This window comes from Taudactylus pleione, unplaced genomic scaffold (genome assembly GCF_031769625.1).
Source record: "Taudactylus pleione unplaced genomic scaffold, aTauple2 ptg000454l, whole genome shotgun sequence".
Lineage (NCBI taxonomy): Eukaryota > Metazoa > Chordata > Amphibia > Anura > Myobatrachidae > Taudactylus > Taudactylus pleione.
Window position 1 is genome coordinate 10,065,997 of NW_028284856.1, and position 25,288 is coordinate 10,091,284.

Consider the following 25,288-nt stretch of genomic DNA (forward strand, 5'->3'; position numbering starts at 1 on the left):
TTGGCTGAGGTTGTAATCCACAGATTAATCCTGCTGGTGTTCTCCACATCTGGTTACATTCAGCAGTTCCAAATGCACTGGTCCTCAGATCCTGTGTAGAACCAAATTTAACAATAGCATCTTTGGAAGAACAACTTTAGTTACTCTATTTATTTTCTTTCACTATATTCACTCCAACACAAGTTACATGTTGGCTGCCTTGGACGACTGCATCAAGCTTGTATGTCCCTAGTTGAATAACTTGCTGTTCTTCTACTGCAAGTTTACAAGAAGTCTGCTGCAGATGCGCCAAAGATATTGTAAGCCTCAGCCTATATTTAACAGGGTTGTAATTATGACTTTAAAAAGTGATACTGAATATATGTACAAATATTTTTCTTCTGTTATATCAAAAATACAAATTATTTCTTTTACCATTTCTGGATGTTTGGTGATCCTTCCAGTTCATACTAATTAGCACTAAATGGTGATCTCGGGGTGGTATTTCAATTTTCCTTTTATCATCTTATCTCCATCACTGTTATAATATTTATTTTATTAAACGACATCATATAAACACTGGCATTAAGCAAATGTTGACTAACTATGGACATGTGTCTATTCTGTTGCAGATGTTGATGAATGTCAAGCTATACCAGGCCTCTGCCATGGTGGCAATTGCATCAACACAGTTGGATCCTATGAGTGTAAATGCCCAGCTGGCCACAAACAGAGCGAGACCTCCCAGAAGTGTGAAGGTAACAATTTCTGATGGTTCTCCATGAACAGACCACTTGTTGTCTACTTCTATTTTCACACTTTCCACGTCAGTTTTGCACTCTCACAATTTGAAGAAGGGAAATTTTCAATGCTGGTCATAATAGTTTCCCTTTGTGTGAGTGAGGCAAGTATGCCAATTCTCCAAGGCTATAAACACAAATACAAATAAATACATGTTAGACAGATAACTTAGAACACCCACATTCAGTGATGAAGTCATAAGCACACACTCTATGGAAGCCATATAGCCATATATTGCCTTAGATGTTATTCCAGGCAGAATGTTTGTATGAAGGGATTATAAATCTTTCTTAGGAGAACGTACCCTATATTTGACACCATATCCTCAATATGAAAACCATCACATATGCACAAATAATAACCAGATTAAATTGGTGGAGTCCAACAATATGGATGGCCGGGTACCATTCTGTTATGTGAGGAGATTAACCAAGCAGGGTGTGAAAGGCATTTGTGTTGCAGTTGTTCAGCATGACCACAAAGTTCAGTACCATACCTGTTCTTCTTTCATGTGTGTGTTATACTTGGCTGAAATTATGCTTCATGAAGGCATCGCTCGGTGTGTGTTCAGGTTTTAGCAGCACCAGTGATTCCATGTAACATTCCCATACAGCATAGTTCCCAATGCACATTTCACTGGCATAATTTAACCTTTTGTATTCAGACTCCTAACCAAACACACAACACATTACAGAAAGAACTGACAGCTGTCTTCCCAGCTCTATGCATTGGCTATACGTTTCATGTAATAGAAATATAGGAATCATTTTTCAAGAATAACTATGTCTATGCATTTTACCAAATCTGATTTATGTGCAGCAAGTGAAACCTTTTCTTTATCATAACTATATCTGAACACCAGTCTGTATGTATTGTGTTATCATCATAGAACTAACATATACAACTATAAATCAGCTAGTTATAGTCAATTAACTTTAAATCATTATTACTTGCTGTATATTATATACAGGCCTTCTCTATAGCTATTATCTTTGCACTAAGCAATTTTTACCTATAGCATGTGTACTGCTTTATCTAGAAGCCCTCATTACTAGAGCATACATAGATATGCTACTGTACCTCAGATAGTTGGCAATTAGTTCTGTTTCCCAGTTTTTGATCTATATAACCATTGGTTCTGGCTACTGAAAACTGCTTTTCCCATTTGATGGGAAGAGACTATGAACAACTTAATGACTTTGGCTGCTATTCAGAGCCGGGTTGATCTAGGAAACAGAAGGTGGTATCCATGCTAGACGTTCATAAAACACGTCTGCCTCTCACACAAAGGTTTGTCTGAATGTCTGATCTCACTACTAACCCTTTTGCTGCCAATCGGAACTTACTAAACGTGCCACTGCCTTTAATACACCTTGGCTTGCAGTTGCATCGGTATCTTAGTGCAAATTGAGAAAAAAATTGACAGAGGTCTTATTACAGGAAACATGTTCTGTAGTAATTCCCTCTGGCTTGGAGAGAGAGAGATATTAGATGCTTTGTTCCAGGTTTCCACTTCATGATTTTGGCTATTACAAGCAGATTCAGGTGTTATTATGTTTATGTGTTGTAAATACACATTCACTACAAGTGATCAATTCTCTCTCTTCAGATATTGATGAATGCAGCACAATTCCTAATGTGTGTGATGGAGGAGAGTGCACTAATACAGCTGGAAGCTACGTTTGCATATGTCCTAGAGGATTCACTACAAGCCTTGATGGATCTCGCTGCATTGGTAAGCTTTGTTGAAGGAGAAGACATGCTCTGCATTAACTTTTATTTTCCAGACAAGTTGGGTGTTCCCTGGTAGCTAATTTTGACATTTGTTAGCTAATATGTTACTGTGTCTTTGCTTGAGGCTAAACTGTTGTGGTGCAAAGTACTCAAAATTAGTTTTGCAGGTTCAAACACAATATTGGTGTCCTATGATGAAGGTAATCCACTCAATAAACAGTTTCTTCTTTTTTATTCCAGATTCTATGAAGTATATTTACTAAAGTGTGAGATTATAGCAGTGGAGATGTTGCTCATAGCAACCAATCAGACTCTACTTATCATTTATCTAGCACTTTCTAGAAGATAATAGCTAGAATCTGATTGGTTGTTATGGGCAACATCTCCACTTCTATAAACCTGCACTTTAGTAAATATACCCCTAAATATATTTTACTCCGGTCACTTAACACTGCTACTAGTAATTATTTCACTTATGTTTCAGTTAAATTAAATGTTGGTATGAAACGTTACAAAATAACACATATATATTTTGTTAAATTTTTTCTTAGTTGGAACTAGTTCTATAACATGTTAAATAACTCCCATAGGATGTCAGTGCATACTGTATTTGTGTGCTCTTGTAAAAGCCAAAATTAGGGAGGGAGCACATGTTATATTTATATATTATGTCAACATTGAGGTCTGTCAGTCATTTGCAGCATATTGCACAGTTCCGATGTTTGAAATATAAAGGCAACCGATGACTCGTCGTGACTGATCATGTTTTTTAAATAGTACTGTATATCTATTTTATTACATCTGTTTTCTCAGAACAAAGTCAACAGCTTTATGGCAAATATTACTTTGTTGTTTATTGTATTCATGTAATCTGGCACTGTAATACTGCACCAAACTTTTCAATGCTTACAAATAGCCCGAGAGAGACATTTAAATTGCAATACACAAAAACTTCTGTTTCATGCGTTTGCAAATCCCTCCAGGTAAATCTTCAGTGATAAATTATCACAAAGACAAAATAATAAGTTTCCTGAGCTGTAGGTGATCTGTGTATGATAGTAAGATATTGGTACTGTAGAGAGATGTTATTAGACATTTTAGTGCCATGGCAAGAGACAAATAAAAGAGGGGAGTAGGATATATGGATATCTGATGTAACATGCAGACTAGCATACTGGTTGGTCCCAGCGGAGAGACCAGCTACCAACCACAGAACGTCAGTGAGAGAAAATTGACAGACGACCACCAGACTGCACCCCCTATATACCGGCACCCTGGGCAATTGAACATGTCACAAAGTCCTTGCTACCGCTCTGCAATATATTCTACTTTAGCTGTGGCTGGTCTGCCTCTGTATGGGGCGAGACTTGGAGTGCCAAAAGTAATGTGCCTACAGCGTCCATAGAACCCAATAATTGATAAATATGCCCAAATGTGTGAGGTAAGCAATACAGGGAAGTAAGAAATATAAGTGAATTAAAAGTGTCTAACATGATACGCAATGTCATTCATCCTGCCCATGAAAGTACCAGCTGATGCAGCTATCTGGGGCACACTACATAGGTTACAGTTGGAAGGATGTGCAACTAGTAGACTTATAACATACAGTGGGGAATTATAGGAAATAAAAAATATAGATATCAACACAGGATAGGGACCATGTTGTGGTGGTATGGATAAGTATATGATAACAACAGATTAATAACATGACATTATACAAAATGAGTGAGGACAAATTGCAGAAATTTGAAATAACACATTTAGGGGTCTATTTATTAAGCAGTGTTAGGAGACAGAGTGAAAAGTGATAAGGTGCCAGCCAATCAGTTCCCAACTGTCATCTCACAGCGTTTGAAAAATGACAGTTGGGAGCTGATTGGCTGGCACCTTATCACTTTTCACTCTGTCTCCTAACACTGCTTAGTAAATAGACCCCTTAATGTTATACAATGGTTGGTAGAACTACCAGCTGAAGTTGCAGGATGGTGGAGTACCCCTTCTTCTCTTAATCCAAGGAATATTAGCAATGAAGAGTGTAGCACAATAGAAGCAGCACTAGTCACAAGAGAGTATTCAGGCCCAGTAGCATAACTAATACTTTGAGTGCTAAGTTGTACGCATTGAATCCATGTAAATATTTGTGCCGTCTGATATGATGCACAGTGGGCGTGATTCAGAGCTGTACACTATTGCCACCGCAGCTTCCATCCCATAAGCAGCTGATGTGCGAAAATATGCAAATGACGCAGTCGCTGGGATATGTATTGAAAGGACCACTGGCGTCTTTGCAAATCCAAGCATCTGCGTACAAGTGCACAGCATCGGTCGCAGATCATTCGATGTTAGCAGTCCTGAGTGACTCTATGGTCGCGTAGAATGGACGTAGGAACTGAGACGCTGGAGCCATATTTCTTGCATACAGGGTTGCAGATGCAGAATGTGACACAGCCCCTTGAAACGGTCACGACACGCCTGCGTTTTTAGCTAACATTCCCCTTTTTCCTACCCCAAATGCTCCCTGACTGTCAGTCACTGTGAATAAATACTCGCTGGGAGTGACTACAGTACAGTAATGTACCTTGACGCATGCGCAGTACAACTGCAAATACATAGGCAAAGCATCTGTATCAGGCTCAATATACACTGGCACAATACATTGTAGGACAGCCTCTGGCATCATAAAACAATCCATAGTGATGTAATGGTTGAGAGGACTGAAAATATAAGTTCTATAGGCTGCAGGGTCATTCATATTCACCATGTCACTTTCTAAATCACAAACAAAAGCATAAGAGATGGTCAAAGATGTGTAATGGTAATTGGATCCCTCTCTGTATAATCATTGATGGCGGCACTGAATGCTTATATACTACACTCAGAAGGAATGATTATGGTTCATATCCCGGCGTTAGTTCATATCCCAACGCCGGCAGCCCGAAGGGGAAAGGCGCACCACACCCTAAACCAAACCCTCCCGGAGGGGTGCCTAACCCTAACCTCCCCTCCGGGGGTGCCTAACCCTAACCCTCCTCTAGGGGTGCCTAACCCTAACCTCCCCCCAAAAAAACCCTAACCTCGCTGTGCTCCATAAACCTAACCACCCCCCCACAGTTAACGCTAAGGGCACCCCGGACTTACCTCGTTTGGTCGGCGTCCGGCATTCCGGCGTCGGGATTAAGATAGGCATCAGTATTTTGACGCCTATCTTAAGTCCCTTGTCGGGATTCAGGTGCCGGTCTCATAACTACATCCCCACTCGGAATACAGTACAAATTAAAATTATTTGTTTTATTGAAACTGTTACTGAGCAGAAGATGTGTTTTGCAGAACATGATATGAATGAGATGAATGATGCAACACTGACAGGCAGCGGTAAGGGCAGGTACAAGCAGAAATAAACATAACTTTTGCCTCAGAGCTCCTTGCGGGTTCATTGCAGGCCTGTAATTGAATAGCTTCAGGCACTTTACCTGAGAGAACAGACTGTGAGACTCAGTCTGCGACTAAATAAGTCTGGGTTATCGGGTTAGTTATGTAAACTAAATATACTGTCTCTATGACATCACTGAAAATGATTTAGGACCTGAATCAGAAGTGGATGAATTTACAACATTGTGCGTATGCGGCCAATGTTTTAAATCTTCACTCGTTTCCCAATGATTACCGGCAGCAGACACATACAGTATTGGAATTGCATGGAGAACCAAGCAAATTGGATAGGTGTTCCTGGGCGGTGACTGCGGGTATTATTTGCATCAACAGGCATGTTGGGGGCAAGCCAGTGTCAGGTACTGTGTCGAAAGATGCAGTTCCACTGGCATTGGCGGCAATGTACCGTTGGACATGCTGAGCAACCATAGTGTTGCTATAGAGTCCTTTGGTGCAGCCGATGTCCACTCGATGGTGCGACTTTCATTGCACCGCAGCAGATTAGAGCTGCAGCCGGTGGACATATCAGTAGGAAGCCCATCGGCTACAGCATTAGAATAAATGTGCAGCCGCTACTGTACCTCCTTCCACCTTAGTTACATGGATGTAGTATGTATCCATAGCAGTATGTAGTATGCAAACAGACTGCTGAGGCCATACATACAGTATGTGTATTTCATACATATGCATTGTTTTCTGCTGTCCATGTTTTATACAATTTAATTCATGAATTATTACAGGGCATGCCTAAGACTTGTTCATGACATTTGTAACCACATTCTCTAAGTAAAACAAAAACAGCATCAATAAAAACAGAACAAGTATATACAAAAGAACACACTTATTAAAATATAATTAGTACATTTTTGTGTGAGTTTGAAACAATTAAAAGAAAATTCCTATTGCAATTATTTCCAATTATACTTAAAACACATGTCACTGCTCTGGCAGTTCCACAATGCTCTAAGCGGCTGGGAACAGGATTAATCCTGACCTTTACCCATATTAATTTATTGTTAAAATACAAAAATTGAAGTATAGTTCTTACTGCGGATTACTTTCTGCAAAAGTGAGCACGAAGCTCCATGATGTCTTCTGGTTAAAACAAGGACAAGGCCTCTGGGGTGTGACCTCAGAGGGGTCAGAGTGTGGGAAAATAAAGTTACCCCTCATCTTATTTTAAAGGGCTATCTCAAGCAGTCAATAGCGTTTACATTTTTTTTTTAACGTGTGGTGTTAAGTTTCTAATAGTAATAGTAAATATGGCTGTGTCCCACCCCTGGCTCGACGGAGAGTTGTTAAATATGAACTACATAAATCTAAGCTTTTTAGAGCTTGATAAATTGAGAAAAATGGGGGTTGTGGTCTTCAGCATTAGTTTGACAAACTCAGGAGATCTCTTTTATGTCTCCTACATTAGGCACATCTTTAATTTTCTCCAAAAGTAAAAGATGCCTAAACAGTGGCATCACTGCGGTTGGTGTCATCCAGTGCATCCAAAACTACCTGACACTCCCATTTGTTTCCCCTTCGGCACGCGTGCTCACGGAAGGGGCGTGGCCCCAGTTGTGTGACGTTTTGGGGGTACATTCTAGAGCTGCTGGGCAGCCGTCAGCCTCTCCGGGTACAGTGTGGATGGCGCTCATCCATCACTGCTATCAGTGCAGCTTGGTGACACCATCTGAAGGGGTGACACCAAAATTACGGAGCAGCTCTGCTACTTTGGTACAACCCCGTCAGAGGGTGTCACCCAGTGTGGCCTGCACTTCCTAGTAACGCCACTGTGCCTAAACCATGCCTAAACCACACAGAATCATTTTTTTTGCATGGTTTTTAGCTAAATAAATAGGCACCAACATCTTTTAGGGAATATGTGAAATGATTTAAACGCTTTTCCACTTTCTTGTTCTGTATTAGCTATTCCTAAGGGATTGTGCTAACTAAAATGTATGTTTCTGCTTATTATAAGGTAGAAAAATACCCCACCTTATTCGCTCTAATAGTTAGATCTGCCTGGGTTTTTTTTTACATCCCTTAACACCTGGTATGTGTTAAACATTCCCTCCTCTAAGAACCCCACACCTAAGTGGCAGCAAGGGCACACCAGATGGTAACTGCATTCCATACACCTATTAAATTCCTCAAATCTTAACCTTTTCTCTTGAGAGGCTAAATATGCATCTGCCAGTAACATGCCAGCCTGCAGCAGTATGATGACATGATCTTCCATTATTCCATCATTTTGGACTTTGATTATAAAGTAATAGAACTTTAATGTTGTGTGACTCATTCTACAAAGTGACCTGTGTAACTAAGGTCCATTTTTGGAACAGCCAGTTGGCAAAGACTATTCAAGTGGAAAACATTTGGACATGACCTTAGAACCTCCACTGAAAAGCACGTAGTATGTTTTCACTTGTTAACAAGCTTTCACTTTGTAACAAATCGCTTAGCTCTTCACATGTACGTGGCCTGGTATAGCAACTTACTGCTTTTCTTTTCTCGTCCTACCTTGTATAAAACGTAGTTCAAATGACGACTGGCACAATTTTTGCAATTAGATATTAGTGGCCTGTTGAACAGACCTGCACTGGAAGTCTTTTACTGGAAACTTTGGATTTTACCAAAAGGGCAGTTGTGCCAGAGTGGATTAGTAAATCGCTTTGTGCTATAAAACTAGAGATGTGCGCAGACCCCTGTGTTTTGATTTTGGCAAAACCACCTTCAAGTGTTTTGGTTTGGTTTTAGTTTTGGATTTCTTTCTAATAACAGCTAAAATCATGTAACTTGGACCTGTTTTTGTTCCTATAGTATTACTAACATCAATAACATTCATTTTCAGCAAGTTCTGACCACCTCACAGCAATTGAAATTATGAGGGAGGAACTTAAATGCAATAAAAAATATGCAAGACCCGGTTTTTAGATCCGAGTTCTGAACTTGGCGAAAAGACCTAAGTTGGAAACTAAAAGCATCCGACTTGGGACTCAGAACTGAAAAGTCTGGGTGTGTTAGTTTTTCAGCTACACCGAACTGCTCATCTCTATGTAAAACAGTTTTGAAAATGGATAGCTCAAGCTCTTCAGCCCCCCAACCATGCTTTTAGTAAAACAGTGTCAGGCCACTTTCGCAATTCTGTACTTGGCCCTCAATATGGAACAGGTTCAGTTTCCAGTTTATATACTACTTAGGCTGGCGTGCTTTGTATGCCAGGGCTGCTTTATTGTGCCATTCAAGCCTTCCTGTTCAAACAGAAGACAGGTTGATTGAAAAAAAACTAGCAGTAACAAAATAGATATTATGTATTTTATAAGATAAGATACTATCTGTTTTATTGTCTCACTGCCCCAACAATAAATACATTCATTATTGGCAGACCCTGTAGTTGGTATAGGTGGCAGTGTTGTGTGATGGAGGTCAGTCCACACAATCGATAACTTAACCAGGTCTTTGGTTTATTAACCAAGTAGAACAGGTTTGCAGGATGATGCAGGGTTAATGCAGGAGATTTGTACAATGGGTACACAGTGCACATATAATGTATGTACCAGATCCAGCCAGGAACGTATCATGGGGAGGACAGGTGGTGTGCTGATAATGGGAGCATATACCTGTGTGTATACATACATACAGTGGTGGAAGTGGAGTGTGCACACTGGCTCATATACAGTGGTATAGCGGTGGTGGTGCAGTGGAACTTGCAGGGCCCCCGTGTAAAGCCATCTCTCTCCGCGATGGAGACTCTCAGGGTCACATCCTCTCCCCTTGGAGGGTGGAGCTGAAGAAGCACCGTATGGCCGCATATGCTCCGTAGTGCACAAGAACGGTGGCTTCCAGCAGTCTGGGGTCCTAGCACCGCTGGACAGAGATAGCACATTCGCATCCTCAGGAAAGGGCATGTGCTGTTAGCATTTTGACACATTGATCCCAGTTATCCTGTAAATATAAATAATGCATAAAAAATAGGCACACAATGCTTATTATACTATAATAGGGGTATTCAATATGGGAGCGATAACATCGTTTTTGCGTTAATATCGCACTTATGACATCATTATCGCAGGGTTTAGTTTTACACCGTATTCAATTTCAAAGACTTATCGCAGTTTTGAAAAGTCTTTGATAAAAAAGGGTGATAACTTTTCACCATTGAATAGGTGTCGAAAAAAAGTGCAGAATTGGGGTTTAGGGGTGCAGGCTTAAAAAAAATAGCCTGCACCCCTGGGAATGACATTTAAAAAAGAACTATGTCAAAAAAAGTTTAAAAAAAATAGGGATACCCCAAAAAATGTATTTAAAAATTGGGGTGAAAAAAAAAATGGGAAAAAAATTATTAACAATAGGGAAATAGGTTCAGGGCTATTCTGCAAGTATGCGGAAGGTGTTTTCTAGAATACATTTATAGCGGCAAGTGCACAAATGCAGAATTTTTAAATACTTTTTAAAAAAAAATCTAAGTGTTCTTCTGCATCACTTCTTCAATGTCGGGAAAAAACACCTGCTGCGGCTATTTAAATCCCCGACTTTCATTTAAAGGCTAAAACAGGGGTACCCATAGTGATCCCCCATGTTTTTACAACTTTAGGGGGGTCTTACAATTTTTTTAAGGAAAAATTCATAACTTTACGCAAATCCAACTTCGGAGGCTCCCGTTTTCGTTAATTTTATATTGAATACGGGGATAAGCGGGCGCACGCCCGATACTTTAACGCAGGTAAAAACTCCGATATGAAACGTTAACTTCGACAGTGAAGTTAACATTTCATATTGAATACCCCTCTAAGTATTTAAATAATTTGAAATTTGAGTTTGCTATTTCTGCATTATGTTTTCGGGCAGAGATATATTTTTCATATTCACATTGGGTTTTATGGGAACACAATGGTAACTGGGGTGATATACCGTATATTTACTTGCCTACTGGATATTTCAGGAGACTCACAAATTCCATGGAATATTCCTGCAGTCACGGTAGGATAGTGTAGACCAGGGTAGTCATGATGACATCATTTGTGGTGATTTATGTCATCATGGCCTCACCCAACTGCACAATGGGATGATTTATGGCGTTTTTGGAGTAAAGGGACCGGTCTGCAATCATGTAAGTTGGCTTGCCATGCCCCCTACACTTCCCATTTGAACCTCACCTCCAATATTTCCAGAGGGGAGGCAGAAAAGGTAGGCAGGTATGACATACTGTATAACTGTGTCACGGCTCTGCTCTTAGAGGAGACAAAAATGGAAGAAAGAGTGTACATGTGCTGCTATATTCTTTATATTTGGATTAGTACGAAGATGCATAATTTGAGGTATCAAAATTTGGATAGAAGGCAAATTAAGCAAATTAATTAGAAAGATTAAATTGATGCAAATACAATATGTTAGTATTTATGTTGTTTGTAGCCCAAATAATAGTTATAGATAAAGATTACATTTTTCTATTAAAGCGCACAGAACCCATATACATATGTTGTCAGCACTTTGTATACAGGAGTTTCATATGATTTGTGATGCTAAAACAAATTGGATTATAAGTAATATTGAATAATTTTATTGCAAAGCAGCTCGGTATATGCCAGAGATATATTAATAAATGTTTATAACAATGTTAATAATAATAAAAATAATAAATGATAGATTATAAGCTTGCAAGCAGGGCCCACTTTCCTCTTGGTCTCTCTGTTATTACCCAGTCATGTTCTATTACTGTTTGCTCCTAATTGTTAAGCACAATGGAATATGCTGGCGTTATATTAATAAATGTAAGTAACAGTGATGCTAATAATAATAATAATAATAGATAGATTGTAATCTTGCAAGTAGGGTGCTCTTACCTCTATGTCTGTCTGTTATTACCCAGTCTTGTTCTATTGCTGTTTGTTCCCAATTGTAAAGCGCAATGGAATATGCTGGTGCTATATAAGCAACTGATAATGAGATGCCCCCACTGCACACTGATATTCAGAGCATTCATGTGCCACTGCAGGACATAGACAAGCCAGCTCTTACCCCACTAGAGCCACACTGCTGTCACCGACTTCCAAACAGATAAGAAGACAGATTACAGCCATTCAGAGGTCAGCTGACAGTGATAATAACCTATTTTAGTGATACTACATAAAAATAGAGTAGTGGGTGCAAGCATCACATCTAGACAAGAAATCAGTCAGGTCTCTGCTGTATGCATCTGATGCATCTCATCCATTACTATATTATTTTTGCAGTCCAATCAGTTTTAAAAATTCCAAAAAAGTCAAAATTCTTCTACAAAACACTATATAACTGTGACTAATAAAGTAACTAATAATGTTCTACGACACTGAGTTGACCACCGCTGAGTCCTCCTGATGCAGCATGAGTGTGATTGCCTTCTTCTGTATTGGGAAATAAGAAATAAAAAAGTTTCATTATGTCTAATCCATTTGCTGGAGTGTTTGATAACATTATTACACATTATATACAGTAGTGTTTCCTCTTTCATAAAGGCAAGCATTAGAGACCATGGGGGACTTCCTGAGGACAGAGAAGGAAGTATGAGGTGGTAAAGGTTAGCTACACCCAGAAATCATGTCAGGGCTACTGAAAGTTAAATGTAAGGATTAATGAAAAGTTTGGTCATACAATTGTGTTATTTTTTAATCAATGGAAATGAACTATGTTTTATATTTTTCTTTGGCCTAATTTGACTTTCCTCATTCAGGCTTGCACATTAGCATGAAAAATACAAACAGTACATATATAATTATTATTATTACCAGTTATTTATATAGCGCACACATATTCCGCAGCGCTTTACAGAGAGAATATTTGGCCATTCACATCTGTCCCTGCCCCAGTGGAGCTTACAATCTATATTCCCTACCACATGCTCACACACACACACTTATGGTCAATTTTGAGGGGAGCCAATTAACCTACCAGTATATTTTTGGAGTGTGGGAGGAAACCGGAGTACCCGGAGGAAACCCACGCAAGCACAGGGAGAATATACAAACTCCACACACATAATAAGATAGAACTGTATGAAAGCAGATAAAAGGCCTGTATTGCCTGCCAAAATACATTACCATACATTGTTATAACATATTGAATGTGGATTTATATTTTTTTATATAAAAAAAAACCAGTCCTGTTTTACATTGTAACTCCTTCATTTCCAGATCAGAGGACTGGTAGCTGTTTTTCTGCTTTAATTGGGGGTCGATGTTCTGGAGAACTTCCTGGCCAATACACAAAAGGACAATGCTGCTGTGACTCTGGACGATGCTGGGCCATTGGTCAACTCCCTGAGATGTGCCCAGTTAGGGGGTCTGGTAAGTACAATATCTACCATAAATACTGTAGTGTGACTACCATACTGCCTCAGTATATTGGTTTTTAAATTACTTATAAAATTGCTATTTCACTATATATTTCTTTAATGTATCTACTATATCTATATTTATTTGTTTAAGATATCTACTATATCTAGTATATCTATAATTATTTGTTTAATATATCTAATATATTTCCCAACTCAAACCTGCTCTATGCACAAGATCTTATCCTGATTACATCAAATGTTCCCAGAAAAGTCACATCTTCAGCCTAAAGACATTCTTATGGTACACACCTAGCAGATACTGTATATCTGTAGATTGAGTGATCTGCAGATATATCTGTAGATGATGGTCGTTCATACACACAGAAATGACCATCATATTCCAGGCAAATGAGTCCCGTGGGTCCAGGGCAGGATCGCTCCCTGCCCGCCGCTGCATGTGTACGGGCGGTCTGCAGACCGCCTGTACATACTTGCCGATGGACAGATATGTCTGCAGATATATCTGTCCATTGACTGTGCAGCACAGCCAATGCGATATATCTGTGAACTACCTCGTTTAGACATATCGCTGGTACCCACTGGTTGACGGGCACCAGATATATTGGCCAATCACTTGATATATCTGTCAGTGTGTACCCAGCTTTTCTCTTCCTAGACTATTCTATCCAGTTATCACCCCTCTACACATTTTCTTTCTATATTTATAAAAACCCTTAGACCAAAGATGCTGTGTGACAGGATCACTTTTTACTCTTGTAATCTAACATAACCTCATATATCATGTTCCTATTACCCTATTACCTCTTTGAGTGTCTGTTAATACCCTGTCTTATTTTATTACTATGTTTATTGCCAATTGTAAAGTTCTACAGAATATGCTGGTGCTATAAAAATGTTAATAAATAAGATACCAAGTTAACACTATACACTATGTATACAGATGAATACCGAAGACTTTGCATTGAAGGCCTACCTCTAGGTCCTTCATACCCAGGAACCTATCCTGTTGGCCCTGGGGGCATTGGACCTGGAGGAATTGGACCTGGAGGAATTGGACCTGGAGGAATTGGACCTGGTGGAATTGGACCTGGAGGAGTTGGACCCGGTGGATTTGGCCCATTTGGGGTTGGTCCTAATGGACAGGGAACACTACCAGGCTTGCCTAGTGTGGGCACTGAAATTGGTAAGATACAAGTGAATTAACTTACCAGCTAGTTTGGCTAGTCATAAAGCGCAGGAGATAGCAACTTTGAATTTAGATCCCCACATAAGTGAGATGTGGAGATTTCGTTCTCTGCTTGGTACTACATTCATCCTTAGACTGCACCATCTTACTGTGTAAGGCTCACGCCTTCCTTCATTTTTACCTGTTGAATTGAGTTATAGTTTTAATGTATGTGGAATGGGAAAGTGGATGGATAACAAAGATAATAACTAGTCATTCATTAAGCGAAGATCTGCAAAATAGACCTGAATATTTATTTCCCATAGTGTACTGCAGAATAGAGGGAAATAAAAAAAGAAAATATAAATGAATAAATGGAGGTATATTGTGTGAAGTGCAGTTTTAGCTTGTGTTCAGAACATTATCGTTTAATCTGTTTCTGTGCTAGGAACTGCAACATTAAACCAGACTGGAGATATTTGCAAACACTTTACCAACTTGTGCCAAAATGGCCGTTGCATCCCTACACCATCCAGTTATCGATGTGAATGTAACATGGGGTATAAACAAGACAGCCGACTGGAATGTATAGGTAAGACATGACCTTGACACTGTGAACCACTTAAAAGATAGATCATCACCTGTGGTGTACATTTAGACACTGGTGACATTGCAGATTTCCTTGATGATAATAAAAAATGCAGTAGTCGCGCTACAATAAAATGTTCTTCTAAGAAGACAGATTACAGTCACTCAGAGGTCAGCTGACAGCGGAAACAACTATTTAGTTATACTAATCGGCTTTTACTGACCAGGTTCGTTTTACATTAGGAAACTACTGCCTACATAGTGAAATGACTTTGCAGATGGTGGAGCTGAATGACATATAATTGCACAGGAAAATGTTTATGTAAAGGAGTAAACTATGGCAACACAGTTATTTTCCACAATAATAAAAACATGGAAAAGAAGATCTTGAGCTTGATCTATGCGCAGAAATCTATTTAGGTTTTTGTTAAGTATGTGCTATTGCATGAATTAACATATGGGACAGCGCTCATTTATTCCTATTATAATGACTGTGTGCATACAATACACACACAGTTGCGTGCAAAAGTATGAAAAGTCAACAGAATTGTCTTTATTGCAAATTACACTTACACAGTTTGTTCCAGACAGTATTTTTTATTGCAAACCAGTAGGCTCCTAAAGTAAAAAAAAATTAAAATAGGAAAAATGCTGCGTGTAGACTAGTACTTGGTGGAACCTTTTTACTGTAAGTCTGTTGGGCTATTTTTTTTTTACCAGGCATGCACACTGTTTGGGAGTGATGTTTGCCCACACTATTTTGTAGCTTTACTCTAGGTTGATAAGGTCGGTTGGATGATGCTTATGGACTGCAATTTTCAAATACTGTAGTGCCGCAGATTCTCAATTGGATTGAGATCTGGACTTTGACTTGGCAATTGTAGAACATTGACCTTTTTGTTGTTCAACAACGCTAATGTTGTTTTGGTCTTGTGCTTGGGATCATTGGCCCTCATTCAGAGCCGTACGCTCTGAGCAGAGCGCACGCTCTGAATGAGGGCCGGGCTCCATTTTCATGGAGCGTCCTCCTGGACGCTCGTATAGCTGTGGGTCACCACCCACAGGCTATACGAGCGTGCTGTTTGATGGCCGCGATGGTCGAGACCATCGCGACCATCGAAATTGCGAGCCGGAGCCTGCGGTTGAGGTTTTCAACCGCAAGCTCCGGAGTGATTTTGGCTCTATCAGAGCCAAAATCACTCCCACTGACATCACTAGTGATGTCAGTGGGCCGGCTTCTGACGGGAGGCGTTCCCGTGGGAACGCCCCCGTCAGGGAGGCACGCCCCCGGCACGCCCACCAAAGGGGGCGTGCTGTCAATCAACATTGACAGCACGCCCCCTTTGATCGGACACAACGAGCGAAGGACTTTCCTTCGCTCGTCGCGTCTGGTGCATGCGCACGACGGAGCTCCCTCCGTCGTGCGCATGCTCAGTGAATAACATCGACCCACTTGCGAGCGGACAGCCGCTCGCGAGTGGGTCTGAATCAGGCCCATTGTCCTGCTGAAAGGTGAATGTTCTCCCAAGCTTTAGATTTCAAGCAGACTGAAGCAGGTTGTCTTGCAGTATCTCCCTGCATTTTGCACCATCCATTGGTCCATCAATTTTAACAAGATGCTCAATCCCCGCTAAGGAAAAGCATCCCCACATAAGCCAGTGTGGTTTGGGAAAGAGGTAGCAAGTATTGTGAATGCAAAAAAGATGGCCTTTAGGAAATACAAGCAAATGCAAAATAATGAAGACAAAGTGGTGTCATGTAAAACAGAAGGAGGCTAAGAAAGTAATGAGATGTGCAAAGGCAAAAGCTGAGGAGAAAATGGCACAGTCGGTGGGTAAAGGGGACAAAACTTTGTTTAAGTATATAAGCGAAAGGAGGAAAACAAAAGGTGGAATAAAAAGACTAAAGACAGAAAGAGGGAGTCTTGTTGAGGGAAACAATGTAATAGCTGATCATCTTAATAATTATTTTTGTTCAGTATTCACTACTGAGAGAGAGGGCAAGGGGCCACAGTTAAGTTGCAGGTGTAATCAGAAAAATGAGATAGGAACAAGCAAATTTACAGAGGAGAAGATCCTAACAGAACTCTCAAAACTGAAAGTGGATAAATCAATGGGACCTGATAGGATACATCCAAGGATACTAAATTAGCTTAAAGGGGTGCTGGTAACACCATTAACAGAATTATTCAACCAGTCACTAGCTACTGGAGTAATTCCAGAGGACTGGAAAAAAGCAAACTTTGTCCCATTGCACAAAAGTGGAAGCAATGACGAGGCAAGCAACTACTGACCAGTGAGCCTTACATCAGTAGTTGGGAAATTGATGGAAACACTCTTAAAAGAAAGAGTTATAGATTATCTCAAGTCCAGCAATTTGCAGGGTCCCAAACAGCATGGATTTACTGGGGGGAGATCATGTCAAACAAATCTTATTTACTTTTTTGACTGGGTGACTAAGGAAATAGATAAAGGGGGGCCATATATATAGCTTATCTAGACTTTAGTTAGGCTTTTGACACTGTTCCACATTGCAGACTGTTAAATAAACTGGAAAGCATGGGATTGGATACAAAGATAGTTGAATGGATAAGATCATGGCTGCAGGATAGGAAACAGAGAGTTGTAGTAAAAGGAGTGCAGTCTCAAGAGGGAAATGTTACCAGTGGAGTACCTCAGGGATCTGTACTTGGACCAGTGCTTTTTAATATCTTTATTTGTGACATTGCAAATGGTATTGAAGGGAAACTATGCCTTTTTGCAGATGACACAAAGGTATGCAACAGGGTAGACACACCAGGAGGGGTAAAACAAATGATTGATGATCTAGGTAGACTAGAGGAATGGTCAAGAACATGGCAACTACAGTTTAATGCCAAAAAATGCAAGATCATGCACTTGGGTCTCAAAAATCCAAAGGCTAAATAGTATTAATGGCACTGTACTGGAAACTACTGAAGAGGAAAGGGATCTAGGAATCACTATTTCAGGTGACTTAAAGACAAGCAAACATTGTAACAAAGCAATGAGGAAGGCAAGTCAGAAGCTTGGTTGCATAGGGAGAGGAATCAATAGTAAAAAGAAAGAAGTGATTATACCACTGTATAGGTCATTGGTATGTCCTCATCTCGAATACTGTGTTCAGTTCTGGAGGCCATATCTCCAGAAGGATATTAATACATTAGAGACTGTACAAAGAAGGGCAACTAAAATGGTGCAAGGTCTACACCACAAAACGTACCAGGAAAGATTAAAAGATCTTAATATGCATAGTTTGGAGCAGAGAAGGGAAAGGGGGGAAATGATAAAAACGTTCAAATATATAAAGGGTTTTAACAAGGTAAAGGAAGGATACATTCTTCAAAGAAAGAGAAGTATTCGAACAAGAGGATATGTTCTGAAACTGGAGGGTGGTAGGTTCAAAGGAAATTTGAGGAAAAATGACTTCACAGAAAGGGTAGTGGACAAGTGGAATAGCCTCCCATCAGAGGTGGTAAAGGCTAAGACAGTAGAGCAATTTAAACATGCATGGGATAGACATAAAGATATCCTTCAGAAGAAGTAGGGATCAATAAGGGTTGAGGTAACAATATGTTTAAAAATGTGGCAGACTAGCTGGGCCAAGTGGTTCTCATCTGCCATCAAATTCTATGTTTCATATGTTGCCACCCACATACTTCATTGTTTGGATGGTGCTTGCTGAGGAATGGGCAGTTTAGGTATGAGCCACATTTAACATTTAGAATTGAGTCCTCATCTGGCCACAAAAACCTTATCCAAAATGTTAGCTTGGTCACATTGATATTTTCTTCCATACTCCAGACATGCATTGATGTAGTTATTTTTCAGTAATTGCTTCTTCCTAGCCACCCTCCCATATAGGCCAGTTGTATGCACAGCTCTTGATATAGATAGCCGATGCACCTTAACTCCAGTCTCAGCCACTGAACTCTGTAGCTCCTTCACAGTGATAGCTGGCGTCTCTATGGCTTCCCTCACAAGTCTCTGTCTTGCTCTGATGCTGTTTTGAGGGATGGCCTTATCTAGGCAGTGCCTTGGTGGTATGATGTAGCTTCCACTGAATAATGTTATGGAAATATGTATTAAATAACACCATTAATTTGTTTTATTACTCACCTGTAGATGTGGATGAGTGCTCCAGCAGCCCATGTATTCACGGAGACTGTGTAAACACACAAGGATCTTACCATTGCAGGTGTCACGAGGGATTCCAGAGTAACCCCACCAAACAAGCATGCATTGGTATGTGCATTCTGATTCACAAATAGGTTTAACTTTCAAGATTTCCTGCATTAGTACCTTTGGTCCTTCTCCTTAATGGATTAAGAGCACAATGTCAGTTTTTGCCTGATATTATTTGACTTTCTGTAACAGAATAAAAGTTGCATTCAATTGCTATACAGAAGTTGTAACAGGGAGGAATGACAAGGGAAGTGGAGGCACCAAACAAAATAAATGGGGCACCCCTTCCTCCCTGACCAGTTTGGGTCTGGTTGTCGCTGAGTGTCCCCCTGCTGTATGTCTGGCTCAGCCTAGTGTTGGTTATTGGACAATAGGGGGAACCCTATGCCATTTTTCCCCCCTATTTCCCAAAGCCTATGCTCAGAGACTCGGGGCTGGTTAATGATTTGGGCAGGGAGAACGCAAGCCATTTTAGAAAAAAAGAAAAGAACTCCTTAATCTTAATATGACAACAATAATAAATGATAAAACTAAGCCTGCAGAGATCATATAGATCTGTGCCGTGCTTCATATAAACTTGCCTGCCTGAGGTAGGTCTATTACTTGGGTGGGTTTGCCGTCAGCTTTGCATCAAGTTCTAAACCCGATGCTTAGTAAATCCGGGGTTTTTTTTTTGTAACTAGAAAAATATTGATAGTGAGCAGTTTTTCTATTGTGTATAAAGTCGGCAATTTGGTCAGTTGTTTGTTGGTTTGCACTTTACTAAATGAACAGATTGCAGGACCCCAAAAATGCCCAAAAACCCAAACTGACCTTTAGTAAATATACCTCTAAGACTCAAGATGACCATACTCTGAAAGATAATGTTTTATTTGTTTTAAGCCGGTTTTATCTGCCAAACCAGTTGAGCAGATTTCCTTTTATCTTACCAGTGGAATTTAAATAAATCTCTGTATGGAACCACTTCAAGCTCTTTTTGAGCTACAGTATAAGAGCATTGCTTGTTTGTCAGGCTGCCTGTAAAAGTCTTTTAGAGAATAGCTATCTTAAGGTTCACTTTTATAACAAAGATTGACAGGGATTTGGAAAACATTATTAAACCTGACTGTTCAATCTTTTCAGACATTGATGAATGTATCATGAATGGAGTAATGTGCCGGAACGGGCGTTGTGTAAATACGGAGGGCAGTTTCCAGTGTATCTGTAATGCAGGGTTTGAGACTACCCCAGATGGAAAGAATTGCGTAGGTGAGTTAATCAATGCACACTAATCATTAATAATCAACACTTAGCATTTATCAAAAGCATCATAAAGATAATAAAATATAAACATTATAAATGTCATCTATGTGCAGCATATTTCATTATCTGCACATGGCCGCACCAAGTCCTGAGCATGGACCCAATTTTTTTGCCTAAATTGGGTCATGATGAAAGCATGCATAGTAAAAAGGGTAAAATGTCACCTAAAGTCATTACTTGATAATATCATTAGGACTAGTTTTTATTACTTTCTACTTTTAAACATATGATTTAAATAATCTTTGAGGACATCTAAACTCTTTTTTTTGAGAAATTAATGTTATGCAGCCAGAGGCGGTTTAAGAGAGGAGGGGGCCCATGTGCAGACTTCGTGTGGGACCCTCCTCTCTGGGGAGGGGAAAGGTGTCTCGAAACATGGCACTGTGCATGTTGATACCAAAAGAGGCACACACAGCAAGAAATGCCTAAATCCCCCTAAATACTCACAACACAAGAAGGAAACCAATGTTTACAATCCATGTACTAAAAATCCATGTGCTTCCCATGAAAATAGGTACACTTGCACAATAGTCACGTGACATCACAAAAACATAATTTGCATTTTGGTCCAGCTGTCATAAATGGCCTCCGGTGTCAGTCTTAGCTTAGATTGCACATTGGTAGCAATGTATGGGGCATTGTTCTGTGACATACAATCCCTTTGTTGTTCTCTTATATCAGGGATGGGGAACCTCAAGCCCAGGGGCCCCTGGAAACATTTTGTCTGGTCCTCAAAGCTCTTTTCTGCTAGCCTCATCTGGCTTACAGGGTGCCTAGAATGGCACTCAGCATCCAGAATCTATGCAGCAGTGCTGCCTGGAGTGCCCTTAGGATGCTTCAGATGGTCACACTGCTGCCCTTACAGCTCCCCAGGGCATCCTCGGGATGTTCTGGGCATTGCTGTAATCACTGGTGATTGTGACCCCGCACCGTGTGACATCACACAGAGGGGGTATGGCCTGTACCAGGCCCACGAATAATGTTATATATATCAAAATGGCCCTCGATAGAAAAAAGGTTCCCCACCCCTGTCTTATATGAATAAGTTAAACATACTTTGTCATTACATATCTGTTAGTGCTCATGTTAACATTCTTCAATTATATATACGCATGTCAACATTCCTAAATAAGATATACATAAAACATATCTACTTTACATGTGTACTGGGGGAAATGTCAGTGTTGTTTTACACTGTAAAATGTATTGGTAATGAAATCCATGGGCCATATGGCAGCTTCTTTGGCTGCTGTTTCAGAGACATCATAAACAACACAAAGATAAACAAAAGAGAAAATGATTAAACCTTTGTGTGGTCCGTCAGCTGAACAGAATCTTTCCCACAGATCACGATGAGTGTGCGACCACAAACATGTGCTTGAATGGGATGTGCATCAATGAAGACGGCAGCTTTAAATGCATCTGTAAACCAGGCTTTGTATTGGCACCAAACGGACGCTACTGTGTTGGTAAGGTTTTGTAGAGGTGCTGACTGTGTAAAACACATTTCTCTGTTCTATTCACCTGAATTTAAAGTATTTGTATAGCACAGCTATATATATATATTCCACATGCATGAACTCTATGTGCTTCACTAATGGATTGCACTACTTGTATTCATCTGGACAAGTACATACTATGCATTTAAAATATCTCTATAAAGCAGTGATAGATCTTACTTTCATTGCAGAAGTGTAAAAAGATCTGTTTCACAAATGCCATACATTATACATTACAAAGATGTCCTTTCAGTGGCTTTACTGAAACTACAAGTGCAAACGAGATTTGTTTTAATGAGTTTTGAATTGAATAGAATGTAAATAAGACCATGGCTATTGGTAATGGTTATTTTTTTCATATTTACGAACTAACAATAAACTTGATTTATCTTGTTATGTTTGTTTTATTTGTTTTATTTTATTTTTTTCATCATTGTCTTATTTGTAGATTCTAATGTACAGTATAACCTCAGCTCTTTATAAAATATTTTATGTGTTGAACATGTTTGATTCATCTCAGTATATCAAAATGTTGCTGTCTGTTCTTAGATGTGGACGAATGCCAGACACCAGGAATCTGTATGAACGGACGTTGCATTAATACAGAGGGTTCATTCCGCTGTGAGTGCTTGGGTGGGCTGACTATTGGCATTGATGGACGAGTTTGCGTGGACACCCACATGCGCAGTACCTGCTATGGAGCCATTAAGAAGGGCACATGTGCCCGCCCGTTCCCTGGTGCTGTTACCAAATCTGAATGCTGTTGTGCAAGTCCTGACCATGGATTTGGAGAGCCCTGCCAGCCTTGCCCTGCCAAAACCTCTGGTGAGTGTACTTGAGTAGATGGTTCTTGCCATATGTAAGTCAAATATAGCAAAACGCTTATATAACCATTTTTTTTGTATTTAACTCAATTAAGAAATTAACATTCTTACTTTTTATGTTTACATTTGAACAATAAATTATAGGTAATAAAATCTCAATACATCTTTTATTATAATCAGACAAAAATTAATACTGGCTATAAAAAACTCATAATAGAAGAGTATTTTTTGTAACATACATGGGCTGACTGAAAAGTAATGAGACTGATCTTTTTATTCATAGAGTAATCAGATCTGAAAATGTTTCTTTTTCAAAGTAGCATCCTTCACATTCAATAATTTTTTTGCAGAGTTTCAACAAAGATTCAAAGATGTGCCGTAGACGGTTTTGTGACGTCACTTTTTGTGTTACAGCTGTGGCATTTTTAATTTCATCATCTGTTAAGAACTTCTTTCCGCGCAGTTGTTTTTCAGGGTTGGAAATGCCCAGAAATCACAGGGCTACAGTGGCGTAAGTTCATCCCAGATGCCCGGAGGCACGTTATCATTTAGTGTCCCCCTATCCCCCATATTTAAAGCCCTAACTGGGTTGAATATATTGTGGCTGATGGAGGAAGTGCCTCCTTTTAGTGCTGGCGCCCGGCGGCAGGCATCTCCATTGTCTTCCATACTTCTGCCCCTGCCGAGCTATACGGAGGGTGCTCCAGTGCTGTCCCATTAATTTCAGTCAGTGCTGCCAATGCAACAGCAGCAACATGTGCCCGGGCATTGTCTTGGAGCAAAAAACACAGTTTCTTCAGCAAATGTCGTCTCTTCCTCATGGCTCCACGCAAATGGGCTTTCAGGACATTTGCATAGTAGTCACTATTAATTGACTGTCCATGGGGAACACAGTGCTGTAGGATCATACCGTGTGCATCAAAGAGCAGCACATGCATAACTTTACATGCCGAAGGAATCACATAGATTTTTTTTGGTTGGAGGTGAATTTGCGTTTCCATACATTGGACTGTTGTTTGGAGTGCGGATCATGATGACGAATCCACGATTCGTCACCTGTGACGATCGATGTCAGGAAATCGAGTATCCTCTCCGACATTCGAACGGTGTTCTTGCACGATTCAAATCATCGTCACATCTGCTCATCTGTGATATTTCTGGGTACCCACCTGGCACACACGCATTGCATTTTCAGATCCTTTGTCATAATATGCTGAACCCGTTCGAGTGAGATGCCAAGTGAAGCCAAAAATTTGCGTAAAGTTAACCTTCTGTAGCTTTGCAACATCTCTGCAGCATTGGTAATGTTGATATCTGTTACCACGGTGGATGGTCTCCCTAAACAAGCTTCATCAATCACTCGCTTATTACCCTCTTTGAAGTGCTTCCACCACCGAAATGCTGCAGCACGGCTAATTGTTTCTCCCCGGTATGCTTGCCTTAACATTTCATGAGTTTCATTTCCGCTTTTTACAAGTTTAACACAAAATTCAATCACACATCTTCCTCATTCGCCATGACGAAATGTACTAAGATCTTCCACTCACTGTGACCAAACAAAGAAGACTACGGCAGTCCAACTGCATGTTCAGACACAATAATGTATGAGCTTCACAATAACCATAACCAGCATAGCGTTGCCACATCTACCTATGGGACAGAAAAACAGAAGCAGTCTCATAACTTTCCAATCAGCCTACGTACAAGTTACTGTATAAAGCTTTCTTATTATTTTTCAAAACTATATGTTTATTAGTTGGAAGTGTAAAATATAACGCTATACACCAATATGTAAATTATATCTGTTTTTGCCAACTACCTGTTTATAGCCTGCAGGTATCAAATTACAGCCTATAGCAAAACTATTTCTACTTTAGGAATAGTGACACCAGCAGGTTACATGCCAGCATATACAGCAGAAGAAGCACCATAACAAAATATCATTCTCTATATTAAGTTTAAAAGAGATATACAAACATTTACTTTAATATCTCAGAGACAGAACTGATTATGACTTTGATTTGAGTGACTAAAGGAAACATTATATACATTAATACTGTAAAGAATGTTCTTTTGATTTGTTTGCAGCTGAATTCCAGGCTCTTTGTAGCAGCGGCATTGGAATAACTGCAGACGGCAGAGGTAAGTCATCCTAGATATGCCTACATGTTTGATGGTTCAACAATGATATTATACAGGGAAGTCTGTTATAGGTTATTTTAACATTAACTAATGAACAATACACTACACTCACTCTCCAATCTACTAAAAATGTATTCATTTTCAATTCAGGTGCTTCTGGGTGATTTTACTATTTTATATATATTGTGTGATGTATGTCAATTTTGAAAAGTACAGATTTACATGGACATTTGTTATCTGCAGATTAAGTGAATTGCAAATTGCCATGTAGATCACTAAAACATTGGGAGACTTGATCA

At 39.8% G+C, this 25,288-nt stretch overlaps 1 protein-coding gene across 1 annotated transcript in view; it reads left to right on the top strand.

Annotated features, from left to right (window-relative positions):
- Positions 1-25,288, top strand: part of LOC148505427 (fibrillin-2-like) — a 191,059-nt gene that overhangs the window by 127,050 nt on the left and 38,721 nt on the right. Inside the window, exons 8-17 of the mRNA XM_088448376.1 lie at positions 612-737; positions 2,390-2,515; positions 13,104-13,256; positions 14,208-14,450; positions 14,881-15,024; positions 19,163-19,282; positions 20,345-20,470; positions 21,871-21,993; positions 22,573-22,848; positions 24,936-24,989. Of these exons, the coding sequence (XP_088304502.1) occupies positions 612-737; positions 2,390-2,515; positions 13,104-13,256; positions 14,208-14,450; positions 14,881-15,024; positions 19,163-19,282; positions 20,345-20,470; positions 21,871-21,993; positions 22,573-22,848; positions 24,936-24,989 (1,491 nt within the window). The remainder of the gene's footprint in view (positions 1-611; positions 738-2,389; positions 2,516-13,103; positions 13,257-14,207; positions 14,451-14,880; positions 15,025-19,162; positions 19,283-20,344; positions 20,471-21,870; positions 21,994-22,572; positions 22,849-24,935; positions 24,990-25,288) is intronic.